Here is a 23205-nt window from a genome sequence, read left to right on the forward strand (position 1 = left end):
TGGGCAAAGGAGTCGACCAAGAGGAAGGACCGGAGTCACGCGGTGAGCGCGAGGGATGAAGCCATCGCGGCGGCCGCCGTCGCCGCCGCCACGCAGCAGGAGGTCACCAACGCCCGCGTCGCGGGGCAACGAGGGAGGCGCTCTACATGATGGGGTCAAACCCTAGCCAACACGGCCTCATCAACGCCGCCGCGGCTAGCACCGGCTCATCCGCCTTCCCTCGGACGGTGCTGCCTGACTCGTCCCGCGCGTCGGCTTGCACCCCGGTGCCCGGCTTCCACGTTTACCCGCAGGCCTGCCGCCTCTCCGGGGAGTGCTCGCTCGATGTGAGCGTGTCGCGCCTTCCACGCCCGAGCCCGCACCTATCGACCTCAACGCCACACCGATGGCCGGTGGCTCGTCAGCCGGAGGCGCGAGGAAACGCGCGCGGCAGCATGAACTGTGGTGTTATTTTTTGAAGCCGGCATTGTATGTCAGCGCTGACATGGTGCCGGCATGACACGTGGCCGCTGACATGATCGGTCGTGGGTCTTTTTCTTTAGTGTTGATTGCGGACATGAAATGGATCGGCGCGTTGGACGCACTGTCGATCCAAATTTAAAACAAGGCGAACGCCCGGCGGATGGCCGACTCAAACGGACAAAAAGCGGACAAATTCGCCGTCCGATTGGGTCGGCCTGTTGGAGTTGCTCTAAATGATCAAAATGCCAACAACGGCCAGCGCCTTCTCCATCTCACTCCAAGCAGCCCGGTTGTCATCTGTCATGCTTTTCGTAGATAGCAGCCGGTCACCGCTCGCATCCTTCTCATTCTTTTAATGCTTTTCAAAGAAAAAGAAGACATCTGGAACGACTTTGTAGTATGTACTTGGTGAACACCGCCCGGATTACTATCAATGAGAGCACCGCCCGGATTACAGCCAGCGGCGTCCAAGATAAACGTGTTCCGCTGCTGGTCGTGCAACGGAACGGATTCTGTCCTATGATTCCGTGGGCCGTGCATTAGGTGGCAGTTCGCCGTTGGCTGCGTGCTAGATGGTCAGATTAATTGGAGCCTACCGCCGCTTAGCTATAGCTAGCTGATCCTTTTTTCCAACCGGACTCGCAACCCTTTTCATTAATTTTGCAATCAACGAAAATACAAAGTTTCAGAAATTCTCGACGTATCAAACCCAAAATAAGACTGAAAGGGGAGGAGCGAGTTGGAGCATTGACAGAAAACCCACCATAGAAAGACCCTAAAACGGATCAACCGCCATGGGACGAAAACCTGACGACACTAACTAGCCACTTCCCTAACCACGAATCATAGTACGAAAACCTGAGAGGCTACACGCCTACTCAGGGACATAGAAAATAATCTCCCAACATCACAGAACTTCTAGAACAGGCATCAAACCCCAGTGGACTGGTAAACGAGCAGATTAGCCGATCTGGATCCCATCTCCATCCCTCCAGAGCACCACACCTCGCGAGTGAGACCTGTCTGCCAGAGCTGCTGCCGCATAAGCCAACCTCTCCACGCCCGTCTGAAACTTTGACCTATCTTCTTCTTTCAGCAGTCCTGCCCAATACAACATAAAAGAGCACGCACTGAAAACAGCCTCCAGCGGAGTACGAGCATTATAATTGTCAACATGACTTTATTACGAAGACACCAGATTCCCCAGCACATAGCAGCAATGATCATCATATAGAATCTTTTTCCTCCTGGGAAAAATTTATATAACCACGCCCAGCATTGCCATAGGGACCGAGGACAGCAAGAAGCTTCAGTCGTAATACCTAGGGTCCCCTAAACCGTTCGAGCAAGCGAACATGTAAAGAACAGATGATTTGCAGTTTCCATGTGAGTGCAAAAGGAGCAAACAGGATTCCCTGGCCAATTCCTCTTCCATAAATTATCCCAAGTAAGCACAACATTTTGAAATAGCTGCCACAGAAATATTTTGATTTTCAATGGGATACTAGCTTTCCAGATCCACTTAAAGTTAGGACCAGCTAAATCCCTCTCCAACCATTCATATACAGATTTAGTAGTAAATCTTTTTTTCTTATTGAGATTCCAAAACACAGTGTCAGGGTTAGTGTTTAAAGCAAAAATTTTTTTTTGCCTTAGATACCACCCACTCCCACTGATCATTAACCTCCCCAAACAGCCTGCGTCTGAACCCCATCTTGTATTCTTTAGCCGCAAAATCGGCAATAGTACCATCCTGATCTTGACAAATGCTGAGCAGGAGAGAAAATTTTTCACGCCAGGGGGCAACATCTAACCATGGATCATGCCAAACCCTAGCCAAGTTTCCATTATTAATCTTGACAGCTCTCCCTGCCATATATGTCTCCTTGACTTTCATAATCGCTTTCCAACAGGGGGAGTCCGAAAAACGACTACGAATATTAGCTACAGTATTTGTTTTTGAAATATCTGGCACGAATAATTCGATGCCATAGCCCATCGCTAGTTTCAAGCTTCCACCACCATTTAGTCAAACGACTAATGTTCTGCTTATGGAGATCCTTGATCCCCAGCTCACCTATTCTTTTGGAACGGCAAACCCTAGTCCATTTAACCATATGGTAAGCACGCTTCTTGTTTTTTGTCTTCCAGAAAAATCTTCTCCGATGTTTGTCCAATTTCTCAATAAAAGTCTTGTTGAACAAGAACATGGACATAAGATATGAAGGGATCCCATCCAAGCTTGAACCCAACAAGGTGAGTCTAGCCCCAGATGAAGCTACATATGCTATCCAGGCATCTAGTTTTTTAATCATCTTAGCATCCAGGAAATCCAACTCAATATTCTTCAGAGTAGAGTAAGAGATCGGTGTACCCAGGTATTTCATAGGTAAGGAGCCCACCTGGCACCCAAACATCTCAGTATAGACTGCATCAGTCTCATTATCCCCTCCTATAACAATAACCTCACTTTTATCAAAATTAATTTTCAACCCAGACATGAGTTCGAACAAGTAAAGCAATAGTTTGACATTAATAGCTTTATCTATCATGCTCGAAATAGATGACAATATCATCTGCATATTGCAAAATCCCCACACCATCTTCTATAAGATCCGAAGCCAGCCCTTTGACAAGGCCATTTTTCTGGGCCGAGGTCATCATCTTAGTTAGGCATTCTGCCGCAAGGTTAAAAAGGAACGGAGAGTGCGGTTCACCTTGCCTGACTCCTTTAGCACTCTATATATACGGTCCTAGCTCATCATTGATCTTAACACTAACCATCCCATTCCTAGGGATCTGATTTACCCATCTGCACCATCTTTGATTAAAACCACGTTTAACATGGCATTCTAGCAAAAAGTCCCAATTGACTTTGTCATAAGCTTTCTCAAAATCAAGCTTGAGAACCACCCCTTTTTGTTTTTTGACATGGGTGTAGTGTATAATCTCATGAAGGGATAAAATGCCATCTACTATATGCCTCCCTTTGATAAAGGCATTTTGCTGTATACTGAACAGTTTATGCACAGATTTACCAACTCTAAGGTCCATGACCTTAGTAATAAGTTTGTACGGACAACGCAATAAACAGATTGGTCTGTATTGTTGTATTCTACTAGCATCAGTTGACTTGGGCAATAAGGTAATAATGCCATAGTTCAACTTTGCACATCCAGTTTCCCCTATAGAACCATTCAAACAGAGCAAATAATTCCGGAGCTACGACCTCCCAGCAATGTTGATAAAATTCAACCGGAATATTATCAGGCCCAGGTGCCCTGTTAGATTTATCGAACAGGGCCTTTTTAATTTCATCAATAGAAAAAGGTCTAGTCAGGTCATCATTGTCTTCGGAAGAGATTTTCTCCTCATGAGACCAAAGGTTTTCATCTATACGGCAAAGATTGCCAGGGGCTGGTCCGAAGAGGTTCCTATAGTACTCAGTAGCATGAGCCAGGAGGTTCTTAGTCCCTTCAATAGTGACCACACCACATTCAAGCGAGATCATGGAATGTTTTCTCCGGCGACCATTTGCTACTTTATGGAAAAAGCCAGTATTGTTATCTCCTTTCAAGAGCCATCTCTGAGTAGAGAATTGATGCCAATACAGCTCTTCCTCCACATACATGTTGTTTAGTTCTAGCAAAATTTTCAGTTTTCTGGTATAGGCTTGCCCACATAACCCAACAGTCTCCTCAAGCCCTTCCAATTCCTGCAGTTCGAGCTTAATAATGTTTCTTATGATTTTGTTGTGTCCAAAAATATTGGAGCCCCGCCCCTTAAAGAATTTCTTGACTCTTTCAGTTTTATATTTAGTGTGTCAATAGGATCATCAGTATACACAGGTTTCGACCAAATGTCAGCAACCAAAGGCAAAAAATCTTGATTATTAAGCCAATTATTATCGAATCTAAAGCACCTATTACCTGGTGCTCTAGAAGAGGCCAGACCCCCATTCAACAGCAAAGGGTTATGGTCTGATAATTCCCTCACCAGCTTACTAACTGAAACAAGAGGATACAAGTCCTCCTATTCAGAGGACATTAACACCCTATCCAGCTTCTCTAGGGTAGGATTTTCCTGTTTATTGGACCAAGTATAACACCCTCCTGACATGCAAATCTCTCTAAGCCCCATCGGGTGGATGACTGAATTGAACACATCAGGAAAATGGGACATGAGAGTTTTTTTGTTCTTCTCCCCACTGTGTCTAAGGATATTGAAGTCTCCTCCCACCAAATAAGGGATGTGGGTACTACTGCACATATTTGGATAGCTCAGCAATAAATTCTGGTTTACTATCATCATGAGCTGCTCCATATACCACCAGCAAGGCCCAATTGCATTTCTTATCTTTATCAAAAAGGTCCATTTGAAGGACATATTTACCATATCTAACATTGATGAGGTCGAATTTGTCTTTATTGACACCACCTAAAATACCTCCAGATTTTCCCCTGGAAGGAATCCACTCCCATTTAAATTTTTGCCCAGGGTCCAACTTCCTAAAAAAGGAAGGATCATAAGATTTTTTTTTCCTAGTCTCTTGAAGACCAATAAAATCCACATCATTGGCATTAATAATATCAGTGAGGTAGGTAGATATGCCTTTCTTACCTGCTCCCCTACAGTTCCAAAAAAGTCCTATAATTTATATCTTGCAGGTTTCCCCCTCTCCTTAGTAGGTCTGCCAGGATTCAGGGCAGCCTTACCATCTCCATTTTTCTTCTGACTCCTAGTTACAGGTCTGTCCATATCATTAGGATGCAGGACCTTCACTTTTTTCCTATGTTGAGCTTTTTTTCTTTTTTGTCTAGACTGTACAAGGATATAAGGTTCCTCATCATCTATACTTTTATTATCCCAAGTTAACAGTAAGGGGACATCATTACCCAGACCATCATTGATAGTGATAGGGGGAGGGTTAGATTCAACCCTCTTATCATTTAACAGATTCCTAGATATTTCTAATTCACGCAGAATATCTATCGTATCAAAGTTATCATCATGTATTTGCACCCCCATCAAGGCAACCCGAGCAATAATAACACTATCATCCAACACAGAAAATTTATTATTCAAGTGGGATATTTTTTTATCTTCAGCATCTCGCTTCTTCAGCCGGTTGGTAGCCGTCTCCACCACACGTTCCAGTTTCTGAAACTGCCTGCGTGAAGCCCGCTCTTCAGGAGCCATAGTTTCATGCATTGGAGACCCAGATGGCAATTCAACAGTGTAAACACTGTGGTTGTCCCCCCCCCCCATCTGTAGACCCTTCCTCAAGGGGTACAATATGGGGCAGAGATGGCCACACGCCAACACCAAATAATATTTTTTTCATGTTGCCAACGACATTAGGAGACCTTTCCATATCATCACCTAATATCTCGTCAGATTTTTTTGCTGGTGATTCAGGATAAGACATTTTATCAGCTGCATATTCTCTGGCCATAGATTCGAGCAAGAGCTCAGTATGATTCCCCTCATCACTTTCCCCCTCCTCCTCACTTTCAATCACATCAGATAGTCTTTGTGACCCCTTATCATAGTTTTGAGAGGAGAAATTCCCAATCATAGATGCACTAGTTTTCCCGTGCCCATCAGAAGAAGCAGGATATGAATTTATCCTGGCTTTCTTTAGGAAAGAAGGTGGTGCACTGCTATCCACAGTGACATGAGCCTGATTTTTCTCTCCTCCAGCCGTCATAATTTTTTCAACCTCATAATAAAAGTCATAGAATTGCTCCCCCAACATGTCCTCAGCAGTGGGGGGGGGGGGGGGGGGATTTTTTTTAACCTCTCTACATCTCAGAAGAATTCTATCATACTCAGACTTATGCAGAGTAGATTCATCCACCTCTAGAGTTATACCCACCAACCCTCCTACATATGCAACATGTTCCGAGCATCCTTTCTCTAAAGGAATATTGCTAACTCTAACCCATGCTTTTTCCATCTCCCCTTTAGCACCAACTGAAGCTGATAGCTAGCTGATCCTGATCCCAGGCGTGGCCAGTATATATCTCACCTGCACTCGACGAGCAACGAAGGGATCGGGGACATGGGACGAGCTTCGCTGCTGCGTCTAGCGGCCGCCATGGTCCTCACCGGCTTGGTTTCTCCGCAGGTTGCAGTGGCGGCACGCGCGACGCCGCCACTGCCGGTGCTGCCGATCCCAACGGCGGCGCAGCTCGCGTGGCAGCGGCGGGAGGTGATCATGTTCTTCCACTTCGGGATGAACACGTTCACGAACTCCGAGCTGGGCACGGGGGCGGAGGACCCGGCCCTGTTCGCCCCGGCCGCGCTCAACGCCAGCCAGTGGATGGACGCGGCGGCCGCGGCCGGCGCGTCGCTCGCCATCCTGGTCGCCAAGCACCACGACGGCTTCTGCCTCTGGCCGTCCGCCTACACGGCCCACTCCGTGCGCGCCAGCCCCTGGCACGGCGGCGCCGGCGACGTGGTGCGCGAGTTCGCCGCCGCGGCGCACGCACGGGGCGTCGACGCCGGCCTCTACCTCTCGCCGTGGGACCTACATGATCAGGAGTACGGCCGCGAGGTCGCCTACAACGAGTACTACTTGGCGCAGCTCCACGAGCTCCTCACCGGGTCAGTGCCCTGAGCACGCGTGCGTGCACAACACAGATCGCATTCCGTCTGACTGGTTTTCTCAACCAGTACTCACGTCGTCTTGAGTAGGTACGGGAGCTTGTCGGAGATCTGGTTCGACGGCCACAAGGACAAGAACGCGACGAACATGACGTACCACTTTCAGGAGTGGTTTCAGACCGTGAGGCAGTTGCAGAGCTCCAGCATCATCTTCTCCGACGCCGGCCCCGACGTCCGGTGGGTCGGCAATGAGGATGGGTTCGTCGGAACCACCTGCTGGTCCACCGTCAACCGCTCCATGATAACGATCGGCGCAACCGGCATCGAGAAGTATGATATACTAATTTTTTTCGTGAATAGGCAAGATCATATATCTATTATATAATTATTAAAACAAAAGACAAACAAGCCATCACGTTCGTCCACACAGATTAAATTATCTCAATCGTTTATTTTACATATTTATTTTTTTAAGAATTCTTTGCATTCAAATCACGAAACAGTACAAAGTAGTTGACGCTTACAAGCACACTGAAACACAAACACAAAGGACCATGAACACCTAGAGTGCTCTAAGACAACCATAACACAAGAAGATCTCCGGAGCCATGTGTCATCATCCGTGAATCTTGAGAGAAGACCTCTGCAGCAGAAAGATCTGCAACCAGGCGCAAGCAGATCATCATCTTCGACCACAGAACAATTGCCGCCACGTTGCTTCCTCCTTTCTTGACATCAGCGCTGAGAGCGCATGGACATCAGTCCAACACACCTGCAACAGCTGTCGCCATCTTTGGCTTTGAGTAGCGCGAAAAATGTCCCTTCCGGAAGGAAGAGAACTCGAGTCATCCGACCGGTCCAGCACCGCGGCCGGGCCATCCGCCCGGGCAAAGCAGGATCTTCCTTCAGCATCAGCGCAGAGGAAAAAGAACAACAACAACAACAAATCATACCGACAAGGAAGAAGAAGGGTCTTCGTCTCCATGAATCCATCGCCCATCTAAGAACCCAAACGGCCAGTGTCGATGGACCTCCAGCCACCATAGCCCGCGACCTCGACGAGATCCGGGGATCCCCCACTCCGCTGGCTCCTAGACGAAGGCAAAAGCCTCGCCTGACCGCGAACGGAGCCCGGAAAAACTTATTCCGACGTGACACCACCACAACGGCCTCGGCAACGTCACCCTCAACCCTAACCCTATCACACACCCACCTAGCGGACAGACCCGAGGCTCCCCCTCCCTCCCGCCGCCGGAGCGGCCGACGGAGAGAGAGGAAACCGGCGGCGCCACCGGTGACGCGCAAGGGAACCCTCGTCGCCTCCTAAGATCGCCTCGTGCGATCCTACTTTTCCGGGATTAGTTCAAGCGTTGCAACGTGTCGCTTCGCCTATCCTACTGGTGGTTTCTCTTTATTTTAGATATTAACAGTCGAGATTTAAAAGATGTAGCGTTACATACAAATATTATCAGGTACAAATAATTTGACATGGCATATAGGAATAGGTCAACACGTCTTATGTCAAACTCATATCCTTTTCTATTAAAAAAGGACTAGAAAAACATGTCCGATTGGGACAATCATGCATAAGCATGCGTGTTGGTATTGCTTTTCTATTAAAAAAGGACTAAGAAAATCTGTACGATTGGGACAATCACGCATAAGCATGCGTGTTGGTATTGCAATACGGAAGCCAACTCCTATACGGACTCTTGATTAATTAGTGCTTCACCTTTTTTGAGTTGTAGTGCTTCGCCCTAGGATAAATACTTCTCTACTATCTGGATTTAAAATTAAACAAAATAGATGTGTATGTACATAGTACATATATAGCAATACGTTTGGTGTGAAAAAAATTGGCAAGACAATATTTTTACATAATAAAGATGTTACCCGTGATAATTCATGCATCGGCAACTCATGCCAAAAATACGTGGATCTCTAAGTGCAAATAATTTTTATTTCTATTCGCGCAAACTTTTAATAGTGAATCATGGTGTATGTCCTATTTTTTGCGATGATTGACTTATGTTCTAATAACAATGACTGGAATTATAAACATAAGTCAGAAGAAATAAGGCTGAAATATTTCAACTGTTTATTGTAAAAAACAATGTCAGAGATTAAAATTAATAACACATCTAAAATATGTAGAGTTATATATGTACGTCAGGGCGTCATTGGTGCCCTTGAAAAGAAAACACGTTATGGGATGAGAGACCTGATACATGATAACCGGAAATATAAAATGATCATGGCAAGTAGGAGTAATAAGGAAGTTGTCCGACTAGATGGAGTAATAAAAGGTGTACGCTTCTCTTCCTAAAGAAAAAAAGAAGTTGCATGATTCTCAGCGAGGCTACGCACTCTTGATCGTACTCCAAGTGGTGACATCATAATGATGCCAGCAATAATAAGAAAAAAATGTCCATCACTGAGGAGGAAAGCTAAACCAAAAAAATAGTGAGTATCTATACATGTACGTCAGAAATCATTTAGAATTTTTGATTTCATTTTTACTGAAATTAGTAGTTTGGATTGGTGAATAAAATATTGAACAGAAAGTAGAATAATATATTTGCGGGCTCAAAAAACATAACTATAGGTTATTATAGACTCAGAATAATTAAAACTATAAAATCGGGCTCAATAGTATAGGAAAAGATGTCACATGAGTTCATCCGCAAAAAGAAAAGTGACATGTGTTAAATTTAAGAGGAGAAGAGTTGTTCTCGAGTTCACGGTTGTGAACAAGGCATTGTAGTTTTTTTTTTTGCGAAATTTATCTGATCTATTATTAAACTTTACCGAAAGTACAAAACATCTCTATATGAAAAAAAGTACAAACCATCTTAAACATATAAATTACAGTAAGATTCCAAGTCCACCGAACGAGCACTACTGCCGCCAGAATGAGTAAGGATCAATGCATGCAAGACATTCAGTATTGCGGTACATGTGTGACCAACATATCATACAGAGTCCTCGCAAAAAACATATCATTCAAAAGCAAAATGATATTGTGTCTATAACAATAGAAAATGAACAACACATAGTTCAAGTATCCATTAAATCATCTCAATTGTGTAAGAATATATGTCTCAGAACAAAATTTATCCGTATAATAAGGGATAGAAAGCTATATATGATAATAGTCATTTAGAATATTCTTGAAAAGTTAGTTCGGTGGGAAAAACAGAGCAAGTGATAATGTACTTATGAACTAGAGACAAACCATGCTGAATATTTTATACATTTTTTTGTTATGCCAAAGAAATATAGATCAACAGAAAATAAGATAGACATGACAAAATAATTAGATGATGATTATAACAAGGGGAGAGAGAGAAGGAGAGAGCAAAAAGAAGAGAGAGAGAGAGTTTTGACAAATCTATTTAGCATATAATGATAGTGTAATGGCTTAGATTGTTGATCATGTGAAACAGATATAATAAGATAAGCTGCCAATAAAGTATATGGAGGGTGACATGTACCAAACGAACAATCCAGGTATTAGAACCAACGAGGAAAATAGCAAAAAATATTAAAAATTTAAATAGAATACATCAATTCTAGCCACGCAATTGCGCGGGTGAACCCGCTAGTTTCTTTAATAGAAGAAGTTAAGAATGAATACACGTGGTGATACAACACACGACACGAACACAGTAGGCATGAACATGTGTCCCGAAGCAAAGAGACATGAGATGCTCGGCCCAGAAAGGAAAAGCAACACAGCAAAACTCGCCGCTGAGAAGCAACCCAAACAACCAACATGACGACCAATCTCCAAAACTACTATCGAGGACACTGCGAGCAAACACGACAGCGCCTTCGCGAAGGAGAACGATGCCAAGACGCCGTCGCCGCTCAATCCACATAGCCGAACCTACGATTTCCCCTGTTGCTCGAAGAGGGGCACAGATGTCGACCATGGCAGCGCCGTCAAGAAGGGGACATCGCCAACATGTGTCACCGCTGCCAACATCGAAAGGTCTAGCAAAGATTTCACCTGGCCAAAGTCTGAGTAATCCCAAGTTATCGGAGCAAGATTCGAAGAAGATACTATCACGCATGCGCGTTACAGGCCAACCGGCCAAGCTAGAGAGGAAACAAATAATCCGTCATTTTTCTCCTAAATTATGGCTCGGATTTTGAACCATTAGGCTAGCCATGGTGAGAGTAACTTAAAGCATCTTCAACAGGCGCGCAACACGCGACGCGGTAGAAAAAGCATTTACAGCGCCGAAATCGTGATTTTTTGCGCGCCGCGGAGCGCTGACTCCAGCAGCCGCTGCAAAATATAGCGCGCGAGCCGTTCCAGCTGACGCGCTAAACTGCAGCGCGCACGAGCAGCCGGCGCTTGCCATTTGTTGCATATTTTGAGACAATATGATGATATTTCAAACATCAAAACAAGACAACATAGTTTAAAATCACCAAACAAGTTCATGACATAGAAGTTCAAAATCATGCCCACATCATCATCCAACCAAGTTGAGAATCCAAACCAAGGTCATGACATAAAAGTTCACACAAACAAATGGCACATCAACAATCATGCCTCATCCTTGTCTTCGTCCTCCTCTTCCTCTGATTCTTCATCCTCATCCAAAGATGATTCTTCCTCCTCCTCTTCATGGTTGCGCGCCGCATCATCATGGGGGGCTCGGAAGGTGTTGGCGAGATCTCCAATGGCATCATGCGAAGGTGTATGATGAGGCACACCGGAAGACATTCCATTCATGTCACCCGGAGGTGCTCCCGTTCCTCCCATGAGAGACGCAAAACTCATGTCTCCCATGGTAGCTCCGAAGTCACCCATGGCCCCCATGGTAGCTCCAAAGCCACCCATGCCTTCCATGCCGCCCATGGTAGCTCCGAAGCAACTCATGCCTCCCATGCCACCCATCGGGCGAAATCGTCGGCGGCGGCGCGGGCGGGGCGAAAGCGACACGGCTGAGAGAGTGCGGCGCGTGCGCCCGAGTGTGCAGCGCCCGGGAGCGGGCGCAGCAAAGAACGTGCAATGCAGTTTCGCCCCGCATGTTGAACTACTTATTCCGCACGTGCGGTTATTGCGCCTCCGCTGGAGCGCCCGGAGCGCGCGCAAAAAAACACAAATTTTCCTGCGCGGCACTTATATAGCGCGGTTGTTGGAGATGCTCTTAGCTAGTAACAAAACGCACCCCAAGACAAATATGCCTATGTGGCAAGAAGTTAACGAGGAGAGAGGTATTTGGGGTACTCATAATATGTTACCGTAATATAACACATCCAAATGTAAAATGAGTCTACAACTTAATAAATGAAGGTTTGCATGACACTACACTTATGTTACTGCCCACTATATTAAGTTGTCCATAAGTCATCATATTGTAACAGCATACACCCGGTTGTTTTTTTTAAGAACTACGGTTTTGCTAAAAAAATCTAGCGTCAATCACTTTTTTCCTAGCGTAGCATGAAGCCGAAGGAGGGGACGACGCGAGCACCAGCAACGAGCGTCGGGCACGACAAGGCGGAGTCGTGTATGAGTGGGAGTGAGTAAGAAACTTAACAGGGGGGTCAGAGGGTGCAAGGGGTCGCCGGACCTGTGCATCGAGATGGGCCTTAGAGGGATGGTTGGGGCAGCGACCAGCATGGCAGTGGTGGGAGATCGAAGGAAGGGCGGGGCGGCAAGGCGGCGGTAGCCGCCGGCCACATGGCGAGGGGGGAGGCAGACAGTTAGGGCTGGGTGGCGGACGGCTGCGTGAGGAAGAAGATGAACAAGGCTAAACGGGCTTGAGGAGGAAGATGAATTCAAAGCCGGTGGATGTTGATCTGGTCAGTAAATAAAGTGACTGGTTGAAACTTTTTTTTTCCAGATACTTGACAAATAGCACTCTCAAAGAATTAGACAGTGCCTATAAGTTTTTAAAATATACAAAACCACATTGTGTATAGCTAATGGCTTGATTGGGCTCAAGATTTCAGCGAAATTTCTGAAATTTCGGTGGGTATCAAAATACTTGTAATCTTGAAGTTTTGGCTCAGAGTCAAACTAATTTAAAACAATATTTTATTTTTTGAAAAAGTATAAAAGCTAACTGGATTTTGATAGATTGAGTTGCGAAAGGATTCTTGGAAATTGGATATACCGATATGGTCCAAAAAATATGACAATTTTATACCTCACCAGTGAAGTATATCAATGCATTTTTTAGGGGAATACCCTAACAGGAGTATTACTCTTCGGGATCTGTGCAAAAAATAATACAATATGTTTTTTCATAATTCATAAATGTCCATAATTTTTGTAGAAGATTTCTTTTCTTTGCTACATTCACGCGTCACAACCTACATGTATAAAATTGTTTGAATTATTTGAAAAAAAAATCAAGAAAATGGTATTGCTCTAGACACTTGTTAGGGGTAACGTGCTCTGAAGTGTAATGGTTTAGGGGGTTATTTTTTTCCCAAAAATAGTTTTAGAGGTTAACCGAGCCAAGGTAATATTATTTCAGATTAGTAAAGTGAATTTTCTCAGTGTATAAATTGTTGTTGCCTCTGTTTCAAAATATAATACATAATTTAATTGTTTAAATGCATGCTTTGACCAGTAATAATGTTGTCCTTTTTGGGGAATAAAAATGATATTTAGTTCATGTCTAGAGAAACCCCATTCGTATTCGGAAACACCTTGGTATGATTAACAATTGGCTAAATATTATTGATTGTACACCTTGGTAGTATGAGATATTTACTTTTGTTGATGAAGTGGGATAGTCCAAACTCCAATTAGGCCTACTATATCTTAAAAATAAACGGAGGGAGTATATTAAAGTACTGAGCCCTGGCAAATATGGATTATGTGTGTGCAGTTATCTGAACAACGGCGACCCGTGGGGGACGGACTGGGTGCCGCCGGAGTGCGACGTGACGATCCGTCCTGGCTGGTTCTGGCACGAGAACGAGACGGCCAAGACGCTGAGCCAGCTGTTGGACATATACTACACCTCGGTGGGCCGGAACTGCGTGCTGCTGTTGAACGCGCCGCCCAACACCACGGGCCTGGTGGAGGACGCCGACATCGCCAGGCTCCGCGAGTTCCGCGCCGCCATCACGCGCATCTTCGGCACAGACCTCGCCGATGGCAGCACGGCTCGGGCCAGCAGCGAGCGCGGCGGCGACTTCGCGGCGGGCAATGTGCTGGACGGCCGGGACGACACGTACTGGGCGCCGATGGCGGAGGACGGGCGCAGGGACGGGTACTGGGTCGAGCTACGGCGGCCGGCGAGAGCGCGTGCGCGGCCGTTCAACGTTGTTAGGATACAGGAGCACGTGGCGCTGGGGCAGCGGGTGGAGCGGCACGAGGTGTACGTGGACGGCGTGGCCGTGGCCAGCGGCACGACGGTCGGGCACAAGCGGCTGCACCGACTGGCCGGACCCGTCGTTGGCCGGACGGTGAAGATATGGTTCGCCGCGCGCCGTGGGCCTCCGGTAGTGTCGGCGGTGGGCCTGCATCTCGACCCTCACGAAATCAATCGCCCGAGCCAATAAGTAGTATTGTATCATGCACTCAGGACTCGCAAACATGCTTACATGGAAGATAATTAAAAAAAAGAGTTGTTATAGTAACATAGGTAGATACCGTAACATAATAAATGTGATGCTACTATGTGTCATACATGACAGTAAATGAGACCACGTATGATACTAATCTATAATACTATGCACTATAGAGATAGTAACATAGACTAGTAACATATGCATGTTACTAGTCTAAGTTACTCCCCACTATGACCAGCCTAAAAGCATCTCTAGCAAACCCGTATAACACCGACCCGCAAAACGCGTTTACAGTTCTTGGAAAAACGGCTTTGCGGGCTGGCGCAGGCGGCGGCAGAGTCAGACCCTGCAAAACGGACCTGTAAAAAAGATATTCATGGAATATGCTTTTTCACGGGCCGGCTTTGCGTGGTCTGCTCGAACGCCGCCCCTGCCGGTGCAAATCCGAAATTTGCATTTCAATTTCACACATGAAAATACATTTCTTTGCTATTTTTTTTCTTCAACGACATTGGATACATAGTAATTCATCAAATCTTTGCTAGAATAGTAAGGCCAAAGAAAACAAGAACCACAATTATGCATTTTAGAAGATATCCAACTTTCATAATTGCTCTGGCTGGAGCAATATGTTCTCCATGCATTCGTTGTCGTTGATCTGTGAATTCTTGATCTTGTGTTCTTCATTCTTCTTCTTTGGTTCTAAAGAAGTAGATGTTGCTTCCCCACTATTTTCTTCTCTAATTGCACATGCAGCTGCATCATTAGCCTCAATTCTACTAAGGAGTGCACGAACATCTATTAAGTTTCTTTCTATCAATAAATCAATGTATTCTCCTTTCCAAAACCAAAATGAGCATTCATCTTCCTACACACATGACGATGTTCAAAATGAGCTATCGCAATTGAACCGAAGAATACGGTGACAAAGTCGAATGGAAGCAACACATACCCTGTCATTTTCGCGTTCGAAGAACACCCATCGGGGCTGCTTCGACGTGCCCGAAGTTACCCACAACACTATTTTCTTGCAGTCGTCGCACTGTATGAGCGGCATCGGCGAGCCGGCGAGGGTTGCGCGAGCGCCGAGCTCGGCGGACGGCCGGCCCAATCATTGCCGGCAAACCGACGGCGGCGGCTATAGGACGAACCTGTACGGGCTTTGTCGGGGCTGCGCGGGGTGCTCCCCGACCAATCCATGGCTTGGCGCAGCCATCGGTGGCCGGAAATGCCAAATCCAGCCGCTGCGTCGAACAGTCGTCGGTCTGCAACTTTCCGGCCCGCCGACCAAGAGGATTGGCGGAGGGCAAGCTCGGGCGTGTGGCGGCCCTTCGGCCTGATCCCGCCGGCTAGTTTGGCTGGAATCATAGGCGGTGACCCGGCGGCGGAGGGTGGGGAAAGACGTGGGGCGAGGGGGGGAGGGGGCGACGGTGGGTGGGGCAAAGCGCGGCCTGAAATGTCCCCCCAACCAACTGCTCCCGCTATATACAGGACGTTGACGGGCCGAGGGGGAACCCACGTTTTGCGGGTTGGGCCGGGAATTATGCTGCGCCCCGCAAAAAAATTTAGAGACCGGACTCATTTGCGGGGTTTGGTCGGGCATGATTTTCCTCGTAGACCCGTATTTTGACGGCTATTTTACGGGTCGCGGCGTTATAGGGATCTGCCAGAGATGCTCTAAGTGTTGCTGATCGAGTGGCTGGAGCTGACTCATTGCGCTGGCCACTGGAGCTGAATCACAATTACCATGCATAACGATATCAAAATGGAAAATTGAGCGTTACCGGCACATACCGGCAGATCCTTGGCCCCTACATTAAGACTCGTGCAATAATTTTGTTGTATAATAGGCAGACGGGAGTTGGCACTCTTGAAAATGCCTTTTTGTATAATGTGCAATAATTTTGTTGTATAATAGTCATTGCTGGCCATCGTAGACAAGGTGCACATGGACCAAACATGAGATTTGTTTTCTTACAGTTTGTAGCAACGAAATGAAAAGACAAACTCATTCGAGATACAATTTTTTTTCAATTTATGGAAAAGATCAACTTCGTGTTTTTATCGGATGTTTGGTGGATTTTGAATATTCAGAAGTTCACCCTCAAAAAATATCTCAAAGATGTCTTGGGTGTTCGGGAGCTCCCCCTGAAATTCTCCAAAGATCAACCACATTTGTCAAAACCCCTCTTTTTGAAAGTTCATCTTCAAAGTATCGAAATGTTTGTGCACAAATAGCTGAAAGTTGTTAGTTTTGTCATTTGATTCTTCATTGGACCAGGAGATGTGAGCATAACGCTCACCAGCCATCACTGGACGTGTGCAGGCCAAATAACGGGATGGTCGGTGGTTCACCTTGCTGGTTGTCCAGGGATGCACTCGATAGAGCATGCGAAAATTGTCAAAAGTAACCACTTCATGTGCTTGAATTTTAGTAGCACAAGAAATAGATATCCAATGTTACGGGAGTTGAAAGTGCAACTATCCCTAGGTATTTTTGGTAATTCCTAACAACATATAGCTCATTGAGCGAATGTTATCCCAAGATAAATATTTCAGGAAAGCTTAATGATTGGCATGGCATGGATGAGAAAAGTGGACCCCTCAAAATGTTAAGGACAAAAGGATTGGCTCAAGATCAAAGCTCAAGACTCTACATTTTCTATTTTAGTGATCCAAGATCACATTGAGTCTATAGGAAAAGCCAATACTATCAAGGACGGACGAGGTGTTGCTTAATGAGGTTCTTGCTCAAAGTGCTTAATGATATGCTCAAAAGCCCTCAACTACTTTCTCACATCCACATATGACCTAAACCAAAAGTCAAACTCGGCCCCACCGATTCTTTCTATCCGGCGCCACCAAGTTCAGATGTCATAGCCACTGCCACAAACCCTAGGCAAATCAGCCTCACCAATAGGGATCTCGGTCTCACCGAGATGGGATTGTAATCTCTCTGTTTCCCTTCGTAATGTTTCGGTCTCACCGAGATGAGCGATCGGTCCCACCGAGATTCCACTGTAAACTCTCTGTTTCCCTTTCGCAATGTTTCGGTCCCACCGAGATGAGCGAATCGGTCCCATCGAGTTTACCTGACCAACTCTCTGGTTAGCTTATTACCAAAATCGGTCTCACCGAGTTTGTGTAATCGGTATCACCGAGATTACGTTATGCCCTAACCCTAACCATATCGGTCCCACCGAAAATCCTAACAATCACTAGATTTACTGAATCGGTCTGACCGAGTTTCTCAATTCGGTCCCACCGAGATTGATAAGTTGTGTGTAACGGTTAGATTTTGTGTGGAGGCTATATATACCCCTCCACCTCCTCTTCATTCGTGGAGAGAGCCATCAGAACATGCCTACACTTCCAACTTACATTTTCTAAGAGAGAACCACCTACACTTGTGTTGAGGTCAAGATATTCCAATCCTACCACAAGAATCTTGATCTCTAGCCTTCCCCAAGTTGCTTTCCACTCAAATCTTCTTTCCACCAAATCCATATCCTGTGAGAGAGAGAGAGTTGAGTGTTGGGGAGACTATCATTTGAAGCACAAGAGCAAGGAGTTCATCATCAACACACCATTTGATACTTCTTGGAGAGTGGTGTCTCCTAGATTGGCTAGGTGTCACTTGGGAGCCTCCGACAAGATTGTGGAGTTGAACCAAGGAGTTTGTACGGGCAAGGAGATCGCCTACTTCGTGAAGATCTACCCCCTAGTGAGGCAAGTCCTTCGTGGGCGACGACCATGATGGGATAGACAAGGTTGCTTCTTCGTTGACCCTTCGTGGATGGAGCCCTCCGTGGACTCACGCAACCGTTACCCTTCATGGGTTGAAGTCTCCATCAACGTGGATGTACGATAGCACCACCTATCGGAACCACGGCTCAAAAATCTTCGTGTCTCCAAATTGCATTTGCCTCCTCAAACTCCTCCCTTTACCTTCATATGCAATTATGTTACTTTCCGCTGCTATACTCTAGAATTGCATGTGTTGGTCGATTGCTTGACTTGTGCTAAGTAGCTAAAACCTGCCAAGAATTAAAACTGGGAAAAGGTTAAGTTTTTATTTGGTCAAGTAGTCTAATCACCCCCCCCTCTAGACATACTTTCGATCCTACAGGAGTCTACTAGAAGAAGCAAAAAGATGAAGCCATCTTTTTACGTCTTGACTCCTCAAGCCATCGATGAGCTTACTGTAAAAAATATGAACAATTGAGCCTGCACAATCTAGATTAACCTTGTAGGTTTTCAAAAGACGCATGAACCGCCACCCACGATACATTGAGAACATATAGTCGTCGAACGTGTTGGATGACACACCCTTAGGCCTCATTCGGTTGCAATGGGGAGCAAATCCAGGGCAGCAAAACCCCATCCGGGGGATTTCCCAGGTAGGTGGGATCCCCCCTCCCACCACGGGGGATATGACCCTTGCCATTTGGTAACAGGTGGGCAATGGGAAACTGGATTGTTCTATCCTTCGAATCACACAGCTGGTAACTTTTTTAATAGTAAAACATTCAAAAACAAGCTAATTTCACATGTAATTCCCAAAAAGTCTAAACAAAAGCGCAAAATAATTCTGCAAAATATATAGGAATGTCCAAGACATTACAAATAATTCTAGAATTTGAAATAATCAGAGGAAATTAATGAACCTGTAAACTGATAAATAATAATAAACTACTAAATAATAATATATTGAGAATATCAACTCGACATGCTTTTGACATAATCATCTAGAGGTTCATTGCTTATAGGAAGTTAATACAGAACAAGAAACCAAATCTTCCTCCTCTCATGCTGCCATTACAAATAACATCATTGTTCAACAGGTTATGAGTTTTAGAACAATGAAGCCAATGCCAATAGGAACAAATAGATTTTAGCTACTAGAAACACGATAGTTGCGGGCTTGTCCTAGACCTTTACACTAGTACAAAAAGTTCTAAATTATCAAAACTCCATGCCATGGACAACCACACTTCTGAAGATGCAAATTGTGAGGCAATGTTCAGGATATCTCATCTTCCTCTACTCCACATCAACTGAGAACAGTAGCTCGGCATTGACTGAATTAGAAGATTTTTTTGGAAGTTAGTAACTATTTTAGAATACAACAGTTTAGTAAATCGTTCAATACTAGTATGACATAGTTTCATTGCACTGTTTTCAAGCATAAATAGATCAACAATGACCATGGTTTATCATATCTGGCCCCTTCTCTACTGGATGTAAGTAAAGAAAGGCACCCATAGAACTGTAGAAGGTTGATTGAGCATAGAAAAACACAATTAGTTTATCCTATCACTGATCCACCTACCAGTTCAATTATCCTTTTCAGATAAGAATTGTGAATAGATTAATGTAAGTTAACAAATAAAGCATTATTGGGCAGACATTTTTGCACTATACGCAATGTAGTTTTATTCGTTGCAAAAAGTAAAAGGTATATACTTTATAAAAATAAAGGCAAAGAAAAAAGTATGTGTAATATCTACAGCAGTTCATTGGCTGCAACAGTCACAGATCATGCACAAGCATATCGTACAATAATGGAATTAGCAACAAGTAGTAACTGCTCAGGCATGAGACTTTGCCTCCACCAGCCGGCTATAAAAAACTGCAAAGCTCCAAATTAGTTTCAACCAAGATCCAACTTCTGCTCAAATCTGACGACTTCCTCAAGTAGTTCAATTCAATAATCATTCAGTTCAACCAAGAGCCCTACTCTGCCTAAGCCTTAAAAACACTTGGGCTAGAAAACAAGCCTTGGAAAATGAAATCATGAAGATTCGCTTGTCCTAAGTGTATTGAGGGAAAATACCTTCACTCCAAACAGAATTACATAGTCTAGAAGCAGTTCGTTCCTTTGCAAAGACAAGACTATCTCACAATATGAAGAATGACATATCGTCATCTATCAGATTCAGACAAACCATAAATCATTTTCCAATAATGTTATTTCTAATTTGGACAATCATTCCATATTTACCAACGGAAAATAAATGATGTACATCATCTATATTTTTCAGCTTAAACTATAATGTCAGGGAAACAAATTCCATATGTACTCCCTCCGTTCCTAACTGTAAGTCTTTTTAGAGATTCCACTACAAACTACATACGGATGTATATAGACATATTTCAGGGTGTAGGTTCATTCATTTTGCTCCGTATGTAGTCCATAGTGGAAAATCTAAAAAGACTTATATTTAGGAACGGAGGGAGTATATTCTAAAGAAAGAAACAATAGTGAATATTGTTTTGAGCTTAGATTATCATTGCGACAGATACAATGACATATTATTGTCCTCTGGTATTAACAGATAGCAACATTAAAACAATAATTCATAGTTCTGGTCATAAGAATTTCGATTTATTACTCTACTACCTAAACACAGATGCAAGATCCAGATATCCAGTAGTTCAGGAATCAAGAGTTGAAAGAACAAAATGTGATGCAAATTCTAGGCAATTATACACAGATCAGTATATGAATTTAAACTTTCTGAAATGTTAGGTGTGGAGCACTTTGTCTGCATGCAAGTGAAATGCATGATTATAGTCTACTAATTGTGATACAACCATGCACTATGATACTGATAATTGGGTGTCCATACATGCTCCTAATGAATTGATCTGACACTAGCTCTCCAATATGTTTGCCTACTAGTCTATGAATTGTGATTTGATTAGATGGCAGCTGCTGAGCCGACTCATCTCTGAAATAAATACACACCACTGACGTGCACTACTGCCATCGTATGAAAACCTATTATCTTAACCAATACAGTAATTTCTGTCTCCCACTATTGCTTTCTAATTTCAGAAGAAAGGCATAACACAAGTATGTATGAGATGTATAACCTGTGAGTAAATTTTGCATCCAGCCTGTAAAATTAGTTAAAAGAAGAAGAGAAGTGCTCAGGTTCCTGAATCTGTACCTTCAAGCATCAGTGCATGGACGTTGAGTGCATCTACTGGTGACAAAAATGAGGTGGAATAGGAGGGGGGCTAACCTTAGGTCGAAGTAACTGGAATTTGACCGTGGAACCGTCGCTGTCGCCAGAGGGGACAGGAAATTCGAGGCGGAGGAGAGATCCGGGGAAGGAGTAGCGTAAGGAGCAAAGATTTCACGGCCATTGGAGAGACGGAGCATGGTGGCGAAGCACCGGAGGGAGAGGGACCTGGCTGTCTCTCTAGTCGCCGGCGGAGAAGGTCGGAAGCGAAGCGGTGGATCTCGATCGCGCTCGCGATCTCGAGCCGTGGATTTTCTCCCTGACCCCTGGAGGCGTGGAGCGTTTTCCCAGGGAAACGGCGTGGATCGGGGATGGATACCTCCCCAACGAATGCGTCCAAATGTCGCTGTGGATTTCCCCTGTTCGATCTGGCCCGTGCTATCTTCACCCGGGGAATCAGCGGGGATCCCGGAGGGATTCCCTGCAACCAAAGGAGGCCTTAAGGCTAACAAAATCCCGAGTTGATCTCGTTCTAGAAAAAAAAATTGATTATGACATTTTTAGGTGACGCCAACATCCCTGGCATCTGGGTTGCAAAGCAGATGCCAAGCACCCTGGCGTCTGGCCCCTGGCCCGCACGACCCACCAGCCCGTTGACCTGCTGATGTGGTAAAGGGGCCAGACGCCAGGAACCTATTGTTGGCATACTTTATTTGCAAAAAGATATCATGAAATTTGGTACTTGCATATGTGACACCATATTATTTGACAAATTTATTTGATTGAGATGGTGTTGGTATCTTTGAGAAGAATTATGTGTGCATATGAAGAAAATAAATGATTTGGTTATGTTTGAGAAGAATGGTGTGTGCATATGGCATAACTTGGAGAAGAAAATTGTATTGTTGGATATTGTTCATGTATTCATAGATGTTTCTGATTTGTTTGGTAGGATGGCAGATGATAATGGACCTTGGTATGACGGATTATTCGAGGAGTGGGATAAGGAACATCGTGCTCGTGCCATTGAGAACGGAAAGGTAAGAAGCAAGACATATCAATTTTCGTTGTTTCTCATTTGTGTTCTTGTATTGATAAAAAAATCACTTTTTGCAGCATGTAGTTGCTATGCGCACGAGGGGTCATACCGCTGATGACTTTCCTTACGACGCGCGGTACGAGCCGTACATTCGGAGATTGGGTCTTCTCCCATTTGTGTTGCAGTTTAAGCGACGCGCTCCGCCGGTGAACCACGCGGCGCTGACCGCACTTGTGGATCGTTGGAGGCCCGAGACTCACTCGTTCCACCTTCCACGTGGGGAGATGACGATGACCCTAGATGACATGGCTATGATAAGCAGCCTTCCTATCAACGGACAAGCTGTTACCGGTCGTGTCAGCGCCGTTAATTGGCGAGAACGGACTGGCAATCTAATTGGTGTTGTGCCTGATCCCCCTCTGCTAGGCAAGGCCGATACCTCGAAAGTGACACATTCTTGGCTAAAACAAGTCGGAGGAGAAAACAATTCGTGCCCTCAGGGTTCCAATGACATGGTTGTGCAGCAGTACGCGCAGGCCTATCTTTGGTATGTACTAACGAAGGTAGTTTTCTAAG

At 45.0% G+C, this 23205-nt stretch overlaps 1 protein-coding gene across 1 annotated transcript; it reads left to right on the forward strand.

The window, feature by feature from the left end:
• Positions 1-5950: 5950 nt before the first annotated feature.
• Positions 5951-14777, forward strand: LOC123112750 (putative alpha-L-fucosidase 1). The gene is made up of 3 exons (XM_044533825.1): positions 5951-7071; positions 7162-7401; positions 13932-14777. The coding sequence occupies exons 1-3, from the start codon at positions 6527-6529 to the stop codon at positions 14608-14610; spliced, it is 1464 nt and encodes a 487-aa protein (XP_044389760.1). The 5' UTR covers positions 5951-6526; the 3' UTR covers positions 14611-14777.
• The last annotated feature ends 8428 nt before the right edge of the window (positions 14778-23205 follow it).

This window comes from Triticum aestivum, chromosome 5B (genome assembly GCF_018294505.1).
Source record: "Triticum aestivum cultivar Chinese Spring chromosome 5B, IWGSC CS RefSeq v2.1, whole genome shotgun sequence".
NCBI lineage: Eukaryota > Viridiplantae > Streptophyta > Magnoliopsida > Poales > Poaceae > Triticum > Triticum aestivum.

Coding starts and splice junctions, on each gene's coding strand:
- LOC123112750 (XM_044533825.1), top strand. CDS start 6,527: ATGGGACGAGCTTCGCTGCTGCGTCTAGCGGCCGCCATGGTCCTCACC. Junction 7,072..7,161: donor CTCCACGAGCTCCTCACCGG/GTCAGTGCCCTG, acceptor CGTCTTGAGTAG/GTACGGGAGCTTGTCGGAGA. Junction 7,402..13,931: donor GGCGCAACCGGCATCGAGAA/GTATGATATACT, acceptor ATGTGTGTGCAG/TTATCTGAACAACGGCGACC.